This window comes from Anomalospiza imberbis, chromosome 2 (genome assembly GCF_031753505.1).
Source record: "Anomalospiza imberbis isolate Cuckoo-Finch-1a 21T00152 chromosome 2, ASM3175350v1, whole genome shotgun sequence".
Lineage (NCBI taxonomy): Eukaryota > Metazoa > Chordata > Aves > Passeriformes > Viduidae > Anomalospiza > Anomalospiza imberbis.
Genome location: NC_089682.1, coordinates 5,499,238 through 5,512,171, shown reverse-complemented (window position 1 = coordinate 5,512,171; position 12,934 = coordinate 5,499,238). Strand labels below are relative to the sequence as shown.

The 12,934-nt window shown below is 38.7% G+C and overlaps 1 protein-coding gene across 4 annotated transcripts in view; it reads right to left on the bottom strand.

The window, feature by feature from the left end:
• PKNOX1 (PBX/knotted 1 homeobox 1) overlaps positions 1–12,934 on the bottom strand; it is a 42,278-nt gene that overhangs the window by 6,439 nt on the left and 22,905 nt on the right. For 3 of the 4 annotated variants that reach the window (XM_068179635.1, XM_068179637.1, XM_068179636.1), the window contains exons 6-11: positions 8,148–8,318; positions 6,693–6,792; positions 5,753–5,850; positions 3,493–3,621; positions 2,386–2,462; positions 679–851 (exon numbers count right to left, since the gene is read on the bottom strand). In XM_068179635.1, the coding sequence (XP_068035736.1) occupies positions 679–851; positions 2,386–2,462; positions 3,493–3,621; positions 5,753–5,850; positions 6,693–6,792; positions 8,148–8,318 (748 nt within the window). Of the gene's footprint in view, positions 1–678; positions 852–2,385; positions 2,463–3,492; positions 3,622–5,752; positions 5,851–6,692; positions 6,793–8,147; positions 8,319–11,793; positions 11,840–12,934 lie in introns of all 4 variants that reach the window. The other variant, XM_068179638.1, reaches the window with a different exon arrangement.

The following is a 12,934-nucleotide window of genomic DNA, read 5'->3' as shown; positions in this document are numbered from 1 at the left end:
GGATTCCCACAGTATTCCAGCTTAATTCAGAAAAAGGGGAGTGTTCAGATTCAAGTTAACTTCAATGGATAAAGTTGTTGTCAGATCCAGCACAGGCTGAAGGAAAATTTGTTACAAACTGGAAAGGATAAAGCACCAAGCAGCAGGACAGAAAGGATGATCCTGGCATTAAAGCAGTTATTTAGCTTTCTTAAATTAAATGTTTTTGTTTGATCTGACACTGAGGAAGTTACTTCAGTCAAAGTCCTTGGAGGCTCTATGACATTTTCCTGCCTCTCACTGTTCAGCTGGAAGCACGTGAGGCAGATGTAGAATTGCAGCTGCTCAGCCATGAAGCTGAAGCTGAGTGCTGCTCATCCAACAGGACACTCCTGACATGCACACAGAGAGAACTCAGCTGTATATCTCAGTTTTACATCTTTTATTCTGTCATTTCATAACTTTGGAAACAAAAGCAAGTTTCTCAACATGAATTCCAATACAATACCCTTGCTTAAACCACAGAAAACTGTTAAAGAGAGGAAAAAAGTGACACATTTCTGCTATGCTTTCCCAGATTAAAACCACGTTTATAATGAAACATCCAGAAGTTTCCCTCCCACCACTGTCATCAAACCCTCCCTTTCCCTGTCAGAGAGGAATTAACTTTATTATCCATGTTCAGGCAGCTCTCCTCACCATCTGACATCGTGAGCTCGTTCGATTGCTGCTGAGCAACTCCTGAGGCAATGGAGTCAGGCCAGAACCTCTGGACCGGTCGGTTCTGAGCTGTTTTCTTCTTTGTTTTTGGAGTTTCAGAACAACTGGAATCCAGCATTGGCTGAAGAATTCGCCTTCTAGCATTGATAAACCTAAATACAATCGAGGGCAGGGTGAACTTAGGACCAGTTGGCTGTAAATTCTTTCTCTCTCTCACATTCACAAAGTATGCAGCAGGAAAAAAAAAATTAGGAATATGAAGCCTTCTATCAGCTGGGCTTCACATTCTTTTTAAAGTGTAGAACCGCTCCTAGAACACCAGCATCCTTCAATTTTGGCAAACTAGCTAAGAAAGCACTTCCATCATTTTGCAGCTAACAGCATTTTTTCCCCCACCTCAGAAGGAAAAATTCTCCAGACAGCACAACAGATGTACACTTCAGGATCTTATTAAAAACTAAGCACCAGAAAACCTGCTGACAGCCCAGCTCAGAAAGCTGATACTCCTCTCATTAGGGTTCACCTAAAGTCTAGCCCCTGCTTTGTTTGGTCTGGTTTCATTTACTCCCTTAAGCTTCTGCATTACTTATTTTACAGGTTCCCTGGCTTTCCAAGGGCTGGCTCCTCACCCAGGAGATGACAGCAAACACATTTGTCAGATGTGTCCTGATTCCTTTTAGTTCTCTGAATTTCCCTTGCTTACTTTAGCATGCTAATTGCTGTCCGTCCCCTTTCTGCCAGTGAACAAGAAAATCCTTAAACTGAATCAACTTCAACATAGTGAGCTATGGCAGGGAGTTGTGACTGAAGACATAATTTCTAAATATCATAAAACACATCCAGGTCCCAAGTTTACCTGCAATGGGAAGGAATCAGGTGCAGCTGGCAGGTTCCTAAGTTGTAATACAATGCTCTGCAAAGACAGCAGTCAGATCCCAGCACAGAGCTCCATGGCCACATGTCACACAGGCACAGTCACCCTGTTCCACTTTTGGAACCAGTGTTCTGTCACTATCCTGACTATTTCCCCCCCGGACCCCTCCACAGCCTCACAGCCAGTGTCATCTTTGAAATCTGAGGCAGATCCCAGTGGGACTTTGCTGCAGCAATTTTAGGAACTGATGCCACAAGGCGAATAGGACATGTGGCAGCACCTTCCCTCCTCTCTTCTGCCTGGCAGGTGTCTTATCTTACACTTCCAGGAAAGATAAGACATGACAAAACCTTCTGAACCATGAACTGGTGTAGCTGAGGAACTGCCTCTCCATTCAGACATCACTGCTCAGGAGAGCATCCTTTGATACAAGAACAGAATCTGTTAACAGTAACTTCTTAAACATCTGCAGCCACCAGGCCACTAAATGCCTTTAGATTTCAACTTCTTTACTTGCACAAGAGAGATGAAACTACTTCCACCTCTCTCAGCACTGGCACAGAACACAATTCCTAATGCTGCAATGTTTTCTAGACTCCTTATATAATTTAAATGACATGAGTATTATTATACTTTATAAAAATAACGTGGTGGTGTGCCAGTGCATAGCTCTTGTATTTCTATACATGTTTTGTAACATATGTAGAATATTTAAGTTCAACCCCAGATGTCCAAGTTATCCTCCTCACTATTTCTGAGCTGTAAGCACATGGAAGCAAGGAGAGAGATTAAGTTAAGGGCTTTGCTCTTACCAGTTGTTAACCTGGAGTAGTGTCAGATTTGTTTGTGCTGCAATCTGCTTCTTCTCATCCTCTGTTGGATATGGATGCTACAGAGGCCAGAAAAGCAAACAAAAAAGGCATAAACTTGTTTTTCATCTCCTCATCAAAAATAAGAACCCCTTTATTACATCTGATCAAAAAGGGTGGATTAAGGCCACCTGACTCATGAAAACACAAACCTTAGAAACCTCATAAACTTTTATAGACAAAAATAATTCAACAAAGAGTGCTTTACTACACAAAAACTGATTTTATCCATGAGAGTGTCTGTGGCACCATGAAGCTGCTGCTGTGTAATTCAGTAGAAAAAGCTTCTCATGGCTGACAGTCTTTATTAAAGAGCATGATCCCTGGGCAGCACAGCATGTGAGCAGCTCTGATTAGTTCTGCTGGCCAGGGCAGTGTCATATGAGAGAACTGAGGAGCACTCAGTTAAATAAAGGAGCACTGGAGTTAAATAAAGCTGCTCTAAGCAGATGAGGACAGGGCATGTAACACAAGAAGTGCACATGGAGCTTCCCTGGATCAGTCCTCTGCTGCAAATTGCTGCAAACCAGTTGTAAAAGGCAAAATATCAATCAACTCAACATTGTAATAGCTTGAGAGCCATTTATCCTTTCAAAGTATTCATGCAAAGGGAAGACAATTGGAAGCACAAGCAGATAGTGACACGCGTGGTACACATCAGAAGGCTTGGAAAGGAGATAAAGACAGAAAATGTGAGATTTTCCTTGGTCAAAAATACCCCTAAAACACTGCAGAATACCAGTGGAATTACTTTTCCTTGTGCCATGAACCAGGGTGTAGAGAGCATTAAGTTCTCAACACAGTGAAATGAAGAAAAGCTCCTTGTAACAGCACTTATTGAGACTGTGCAGTACAAATGTAACACATTTATTAAAATATTAATAAAAGTCAACCAGCATTAGAGTGTGGAACTACTCCAAATGACTCCAGGGAAAGCTGAGCTGAGATTCCATAACTAACAACAGAATAAATTCACCTTGCTTATGAAGAAAAATTGTAAGAGACCACACAAAAGAGCTACATAAAAAACTGACCATGCTCAGTCCTTACCCCTATGTGCTGAAAAAGCCAAGATCTCATCACATTTGTAGCGTGCTTGGGAAGAACTCCTCTCTTATTTTTTGATGAGCCATCATCTTGATGCAAGATGCCTAGATCTTGGTTTAATTGCAACTGGAGCTGCACATTTAATTTTAGGAGAAATAAAGCAGTTAACATAGTCATGGCAGTTCTGCATCAATAAATGAACAACTCATTTATACAAGGAATGAAAGGAAATTAGGCTTGAATGTCTTGAATATACTCACTGTGTGCAAACATAAATAACTATGGAAGCTGTAAAATATTTCTGATTTAAGATTTAAATGAAGGATAAAGTAAAATGAATTATTATGCTGCAGTTGCAAACAAAGATGCTAAAGGTCCTGCTAAATAAACGCATTAAATTCTCAAAGAGCGTTAATTCATAGAACCCATAATTCACTTTACAACATTCATACTACTTCCTAAATATACCTATTTCTTTCTCTTTGTTTTTCACTTCCTATGGATTCATCAAATCATTTGCACATTGGTTATCTGAACATTTGGGAATACATTCTTAAATGCTTATGCAGAAATAGAAAGAAACAGCACAATTAATGTGCTGTCATATTAAATTCTATTTCAGACAATTGTAACCAAAATAATTCTAAATCAGGTTTTCCAGACAAATTGGAGCAATTTCTTAAGCCAATCAATATGTAGGAAATTAGTTTTAAACAAGGTTTAGGCTATCAAATTACTACAAATATATATTTGGAGCACATTTTAATTTCCCAAGTAATGTCTTATATTCTAAATAATCTGCTTATGGAGGCTTTCTAATGAACTTTCAATAGCTTTTCTACAGTGTTTTTCCCTACCTCCACAGCATTCTGAAACACTGAAAAAGAAGACACTGAAGAAAGATTTTCTATTAGTGACCTTTGCATAGGTGGGTTTGGAGACTCCAGCTAATACCAAAAGTAGTCACAGACGTATACAGAAGGTCAAGTTCTTTTTTATTTATAGGCTAGAGGCATTATTTTCCTCTCAGTATTTTATTTTTTTCACAAAAGGTAAAAAACCCCAAATTTTTCAAAATCCCTTCAGTCCAGGAGAGTTAATTTTACACATTTCTTTCTGAGAGGTGTGTGAGGACAGAGCTGTCTGTGTTCTAGGGGGAACATGGCTGAGTACAGATATGCTCCTGCCAATTCAAAGAACACTGTGCGCATTTTTTTGGTTGGAAGGCCAGATTAAGGGGGAAAAGAAACCAGTGACTCAGTGATTACCAACAGATTTTATGCTGTCGAGATGGGAGCTCCTCATTCACATTTCTAATTAAATCCAGATTCCAGGAAGATTTGGTTTACCACTTCCAGAGAAAGCTAGCAAGGTTTTCTGTACCAGAAGAACTGTTTTCTGTACAGTTTTCATGTTTCTTTTTCTTTACTTGTTTCTTTGAACTCTTCAGATCCAACTCTTAAGAGCCTCCAACAAAAGAGTGCTGGCCCTTGTATTTTAGGGTACAAGGGGACAAAACTGAGGATCTCCCAGAGTCTCAACTAAATATTTTGAAGGTTTTACAGAAAAATGCTTCTCAGAATAGATAAACTCTGAAATACATACTTTCATAGTTCTATTGGTTGCCATTGTAATAAAAAGTCAAATTTCTCACAATAGCAGAGTGGTTCCTTAATGTAATACATTAAATCTATCCAGCTATAAACAAAGTTCAATGATTAGAAAAGTTATAATACTTGAAAAAGTATTCATTTAATTCTGAGGGGTTTTTGGTTTCCATTGGTATGGGGTTTTTTTTGTGTTTTTTTTGTGGTTGTTTTTTTTTTTTTGGGGGGGTTTTGTTTTGTTGTTGTTTATTGGGTTTACAGGTGGGGTTTCTTTTTAATTTTAGTTTGTGGATTGTTTGTTTTTTTTTTTTAATTTCACGTACCTATACCTCTTCTGGCATCAGTAAAGGAAGACAATTAAAAGGTAGGAACTCTGATGAGCTCTTGTGGCAAGGGGGACCTTATGACATATCATACAACACTGCTGTACCTCCCACAGCAGTGGCTGCACCAATTTACAATTAATTACTCTGTGTGTACACAGAGCTCGTTCTGCCAGCATGTCAAATTTAAATCAAAACTCCTAAACACACTGAGATGTATTTGTATAACTGGCAGCTTGTTCTGCCAGCGTGTCAAATTTAAATCAAAACTCCTAAACCCACTGAGATGTATTTCCAACCAGAACATCGTTCTGTGGAGCATATGGAACAAACCTGAGAGTTCTGGATCCGAATAGTCCCAGGTGACAGTGCCTGTGTCACCACTTGTCCTTGTGGAGTGACCACAGTGACTGGCTGATACACTGTCCCCCCTTGAAGCAAAACAGAAACACAGATTATGGGGAAGAAAAAGCCCTTCAAGTATTAGTCTCTTTAAACATACCAGCACTGCACACCATACAAGACTTTTGATAATATATCAATTACTCTTTTCTAGTCAGCATGCAAGATGTGCTCTTTGCTACACTAAAATCTTCATCCATCCACAAAAAATTGTAAAAATTTGATTCTATTGCCCTGTATTTGAGGCATTCTAAATCTATTTTCAAAGGAAAATGCCACGATTATCAGGCTATAAAACAGTTCTTCATGTTGTTTTAACTGAGCTAAGTCTTCAACCAACAAAGGTCACAACACCAAAATCACACCTCAGTGTGGCCAGTTCTTAGGGCAGCTGGGTTTGATTTAAAACCTTGCTGAGAGGCAAGACTAAACACTTCATCTCAAATGTAATTTCCATAGAACAAGGACATCAAGGATTTCACAGACTCGTAAGTGATCTTCCAAACTCCAAAGAGTATGAGGCAGCCAACAAGTGCAATGGTTTAGGTAATGCATTTTTTTGTCAAATAGAATTCTTCTTTTGAAAGGGAAAAAATGAAAGTGAAACACCACAGTCTATGAAAATTTAACAAATGTAGTGTTGCACATTAAGTTTTCTTAATATTATATATGTAACTGCCACTCCCATAGACATACTTGGAAAAAACATAAATTAAACAAACATTCATAAACCAGTAAAGCACTTGACTGTACTACAACAACTTTTCAGGTATTAAAGCACACTTTTTCAGGTATTTGTGTAGTTTCTGTAACAACCATAAAGGAAACCAAGATGAAGAGCAAGGTGCCAGTTGTTTTTAGTGTGTCATACCTGCTACTGTTGCCATAGTTACATTTCCCTGCTGCAATGCTGATGCTGGCACCACGATCCCTTGGGGACTGAGTGTGCCTGCAATGGCACTTGGAATTTGCTAGAAAAATAAAACAATTAGTTGCTTACGTTTTTTTAACTTCTTTTTTTTTTTTCCACATAAGGAGATCAAGCATGCTTATGCATTTTTGTAATTTGTTTTAGGTATTTTTGGCTCTAAAACACATTTGGAGTTTAATCACAGGATTACCTTCAAAGAGAAAGATACTTCATTAGGGGTTCATCATTATCTATATTAACTTCCTCATTATCACCAACCATTACCTTTGAAAACCCTCATGAAAGCAACTGCTAGAAAAGATGTGAAACAATTTTGAGACATTTTAGTCCTAGGTATATAAAGAATAAGAAACATTTTCCAAAGGCAAGAGGGAAAAAGGACAAATGAAATGACCCTTGATGCTCTTATTACAAGCATCAAAGCTTTAGAATTTTAGTTATTACTTCAATTCCTTCAATTTGAACATCATGTATTAAAAATTCAATATATTTTATTCTGCTTAAGACAGCTCTTACTCAACCCTGAACATGCAAACTGTTACACATTTCCTTAGTGTGTATCAATAATCGCTTTTGGTAGCAAATGCAAAATGGGTCCCTCGTGTCTTTACAGAAAACTGCAAGACATATACAGAAAAAATATTTTAAAAGCTGGTTTTGCCTGATTTAAGAATCTCATTTCCACACTTCTAAACATCAAAAGCTATATAAGGAGTCCAGAAAGTGAAGTTTAAAAGTAACTGGGGCTTTTTTTAATACAGAGCATTAGACACATGAGTAATTCAGAGAAGGGCAATGCCCTAAGATGCAGGATCAAGTGAGTGCTGGGGTGGCAGGGCTCACTCTGCAGCATCTGACAGCAAAACCATCAACCATAACCTATTAATTGTGATCCATTTAATACAGAAAATGCAATACTGCAACTTTAATCCATCAGATATTGTCTATTTATTCCAGAATACAGATTGTGTGTAAAATGTATCAGTCATCTCAATGTTTTAATGAAGAAGGCAGACTAAAGAGGCCTTAACAAGCAAAATTTTTCTTCTTTGTTTATTCTGTTTCCTAACCTCTTTCCAACCAAACAGCAAATCCAGGCTATTCTGAATATCTCCACTTGCTGAACTGAGAAAATCATAAAAGGAAGACAGACAATGAAAAAATTGACTCTGTGCTCTGGCACATTTCAACAGATTTGTCCATCAGGCAGTGGCACCAAAAAGAAAAAAAAAAAAACAAACAAAGTAAAAAACAAAACAAAACCTTTTCTACTCTAAATAACTGATTTGAGAGAATACAGGAAACTGCAGAAACTCTGTTTGCAAACTGATAGCATAGCTGTAACTTCCTAAGGAAATCTAAGCAAAATTCCACTGAACAGTATTTGAAACACACCTGAGATTGCACAGGTGAATAAGGACTTCCAGGCTCTCCACTTAGTAGAGTTTCACTGTTCATTTTTGTCTTCAGGCAGGCAATGTAACGACTACAGAAATCCTTGCAGAGTTCATTAACCTTTTCTAGCTCCAGCAGATGGATACGCAGAACTTGGATTGCTTTTACCATCTGAGGAAGAGAATTGGAAAAAAAATCAGAAACAAAATAACTGCTCTTTAAAAAAATATTTAATGTGAGATTTAAGTTGCTTCCCAGTAACAAAGATCACCCAGTTAAGGCAGAGGTACTAATTGCTAAATCCTGGAATGTGAAAGGAACACAAGGAAACTGCCACACAGGGGAAACAGAACAGGACAACAAAGTGATCTTTGTCACCTGTGACACTTCAGGAAGACAGAGCAGCTCAGGTGCCACAGGGCACAGGATGAGCCTGGATGTCCATGTGGTCTTTAACCCCCTTGTACAACTCTGGGTCACAGACCACACAAGACTGGAAGTGATGGAAAGCAATCCCATCCACAGAAATGATCTGGAAAGCAGGGCTGGGACAGGCTTGGCCAGCAGCACTTCTCTGGAGCTCTATAAATCAGAAACACCACGTTCAGCTCCACTGCACCCTGACACAAGGAAACCAGAAGGGTTTGAGATACAGTGAGAAAGAAGACACTCCTGTGATTAAGCATAAATTTGTTCCACAGATTGCTAGGGAGGATGAAAACTTTTATTTTTCAATAAAATTAGAAGAAAGAGGTCCCAAATTTAGTCACACTGTTCCACAAAGCTTAAAGTAATTAAACAGTTCTTCAGTGCTACAGCTTTTAAGTTCCTCTGTGATTGTATGTCAAAGATGAACAACTCTCAGGTAAAATCTTCTAAGAGCTTTCAGGTGAGGAGACTGATTCTGAAATGCAAAACATTAAATACAAAGCACTAAACCAATTTTTTTTTTTTAATCCATGTTTAAGCTAAAATCCAAGTACAGGAGATATGTATGTGAGGAGAATACTTGTCATGTTCACTGTGAGAAAAACACTGTAAGCCTGGATAAGCAATGCTATTACATACTGCATAAAAATTGCTTAGGTGATTGTAAGGGTCATGGCAGAAGATCAGAAGCTAAAACCAAATCCAGATGGTCTAACAGCAGCAGGAAATCCAGGACATTCAAATATGTACACAACACACCAGCAAAGTAATTATTTTTTATACAACATGCCACCCCACAACGTCTCTGTGCTGTGCTGGATCTCTGAAACAAATATCCTTCAGTTACATGAAACTGAACAGCTGCCATTGTGAAGCGTGGTGCAGAGCTTGACTTTACAATTATTTGGAAATATCTGTCCTGTATGAGGGGTTATTTACCTGGGCAGAGCACTGAATGCAGTGAACAGAAATTAGACCCTCCAAACTAATCTATCTATTACTTCCAGCTCAAGAAGCCAACTGGGAGCTGAAGATGCCTTTGCTCAAGTCACCCAGAGGAGGTCAAGGCAGGAAAACTTTTGAGTGTGCTCCCCTCTCCATCATGACATTTCAGCTTTCATTGAGACAGATATTTTCCCTGTTTTTTCAGCAAAAGGTTCTAGGACACTCACTTGGTGTAGACAACTGTGTGTTAAAATAAACAAGATGAAAAAAAAAAATTAAATTATTTTAAAATATTTATTTCTTCTCAGGGATAAAAAGAAGAAAAAATGACACCTTTCAAAAAACAGCTGCAGAAACACCTGAGCTGTAGATTTGAGGGAGTTGACACAAATGAATATCTGGTAACTCTTTTGACCTATGACACTGAGAGCCTTTGAAACACTGAGTGCAGTGACCCAGCACTGAGACACAAACCAGTGGATTTCTAACCCAGCCCAGGCTGCTGTTTAAACTGTGCTTAAGCACCTTTAAACACAACAAAGTTAAAGCATGCAAACACAACTAAATTTTAACACAAAACAAAGGTCATCAGTTTTTCAAGAAATTCTGTCTCTGTTTCAGAGACAAAAAAAGCTTAAAATAGAAAATTCTTCATGTGTGACTAATCAACAAATTGCACATCATATTAGTGAGTGTTTTAAACATCCAGCTAAAACTGAGGTAACAAAATATGCTTTTGGACACATAATATTTGACCATAATAGAGATTAGTTTATTTTTGCTCAGTCAAGAGAGTTGGGTTTTTTTAAACATTATCCAAATTTGTACTGTTTATTTATCAGCATGTGCTTGGAGGAAAAATGAAAGCTTTCTTCAGCTTAGATTTAGTTTAAAATTGATGGTTGATGCTTGAGGTGAAAATTGAATTAAAGTCAAAATTAACCACAAATACAGACTCAGTAACACTACCCAGGTTTCTGCAGGGCCCCTCTCCATCACACTACTCCTGCAGGAAGCTGTGCTGCTGTGGTTAGGAGGAAAACAAAACTTTGTAAATATGCCATGCCTGTCACCAGGACTTATTAATTCATTTACAGCTACATTAATTGTGGCCATATGGCTCCTGCTCTCTTGCAGCACAGGTGGACCAAACTTAATGTCAGCAGAAGTTCACTTTTCCCTTAAAGCTACAAAAGTCAAGAACTCCTGATAAAATAACTCAAGCTGGACAAAGGTAATACAAAGAAATGTTTTCAGACAGGTCACAACAGCAGTAATATTTTATTCAGTGCTACTGCACAGAATATGCCACAGAAAAATGACATTTTATAACTGATTCATTATTTTCAGCTGTAGCAATAAAACTGGAGTATCACTTCAGAGAAATGGATAAAGATGAAGTAGCCATGAGATCTGTGTATATTCACACAATCCTAGAATGGTTTGGGTTGGAAGGGACCCTGAAGATCATCCTGTTCCAACCCCTGCCTTGAGCAGGGACACCTTGCACCGTTGTTGAAATTGCTGTAAATAAAGATAATGGTAAACTATTGGAGAAAGAAAAGTTATTGAAAAACTTCCAGTTCTTGCTATGAGGAGCCTATTAATATATAAATATGTCTCCAAATTTAAGAAATTTAGGCTATCTTTAGCCTAAATATGTTCTAGGTTGTGGCTGTGTCCTGCCTTCAGTGCGTCAAGCCCGTGGTGCAAAGGCACAGACACAGCACAAACTACCTCAGTCGTGATCCCCAGCTCAGCTGTGCTGATGTAAAACACAGAGCCACAGTTTTTATGGATTTCAGAGCACATCAACTGCACGTGTGGGCAACATACATGAAAGAATCTCCATTTACTGACATATAATCTCACTCAAATAAGTCTTCATTTGCAAAAAAAAAAAAAAAAAACAAATAAAATAAATACATTCACAGCTTACCTACTTCCCTGACCTAAATCCTCCTGCAGCAATTTAGATTTTCAGTGGAAGAACACAAACTCAGGGAGAAAAGCTTTAGTTTTCATTTGTTTTGATTTGATAACCTCACTCATCTATTTTGAGTCCTCAGCTATGAGACATAGCTAGAAAAGGTGTAACTAGATGTTTATGGGACAGTTCTGCACATTAAAACAGCAAAAGCACTTTTCAGAAAGGCTTGGTCAGTCAATATTTTAAATTACACCAGCTGGCTTCACCACTACAACTCAGATTCCAGACACAACTAAGAATTCAAGAGAATTGAGAAGAGGGTACTGAACCAAAAATCCTTACCCCAAATGAAACAAAAAACTCGGGGGTCTCCAAAAAAGGCAGTGTCCTGTTCAAATACAAAAGGGACAGTATATTTAACACCCCTTGTTTTGTATTGTGTCTAGACTTGACAAAGCCATAAGTAACCTGCTCTGACTTCACAGCTGACCCTAGTCTGTGCAGGAGGTTGGACTACAAACCTCCTGAGCTTGTAGTCCAGCCCAAAGCATCCTATGGTCCTGTGAATGTGGAGAAATTAAAAAATCCACCCATGTTACTCTGAACAGAAGCAACATGAGAAGCAGGAACCACCCTGAGGCAACGTGGTACTTCTGCAGTGTCTGGGGTAGCAGCGAGATGTGTAATAGGCACAATTCGTGCCTATAAAGTGATATATATAGATAGGAGTTTTTATGATTAAATATAGACACAAAGCAAGAGAGCCTGGGCAAAAGGGGATGGCTGTCTCATGTATGTCAAAACCACTGTAGACAAGGCTTCATTTACCAAGTTAATACATGTGGCTCGCTCGGAGATGACCCGTTTCTTGAGATAATCTAGGGACGAACAAGCGATGATTGCCCCGGTAACTAACTGAGATTGGGATCGCTGGAACCTCCGGAGGATGCATCTCCATGCCGGGTTCCCCTAACCCCATCGTCGATGTACATCGCTTCCCAGACCTCGGACCTTAACCCGGCGCAGAGAAAAGAGACTCTATGAACATGTGTGACTTTGAATGGAAAGAAAAGGCTGATCACAAAAATCCCGGCCTCAAGCAAAATAAACTGTAGCCGATCCCGGGATCGGCACTGTCTTTTTTTTGTGGCTGGCTCGGATAGAATTTGATCTTTATAATAAAATCCTTTTTTTTTTTTCTTTTTTTAATTCGGCTGGGTCAATTTTTACCTACAACAGCAGTGAGCAACAAAAAAGTGTTAAGCAATGAACGTCTTCAAACATAAAATAATCTGTGAAAGGTCTAAAAAATGTCTGCAAGCACCCATGCTGATCAACTTCTTAGACATGGAGGAGTCTGTTGATGCCCTATGCACAAAAGGAGACTAATGGAGACAAAGAGCAGTTGGTGCCTTGGTTCATTCCAGGATCTGTTCTATCTGTAAAAAGGAGGCAGGGATAGCAAAGGGTAAGGGGAAAAGTG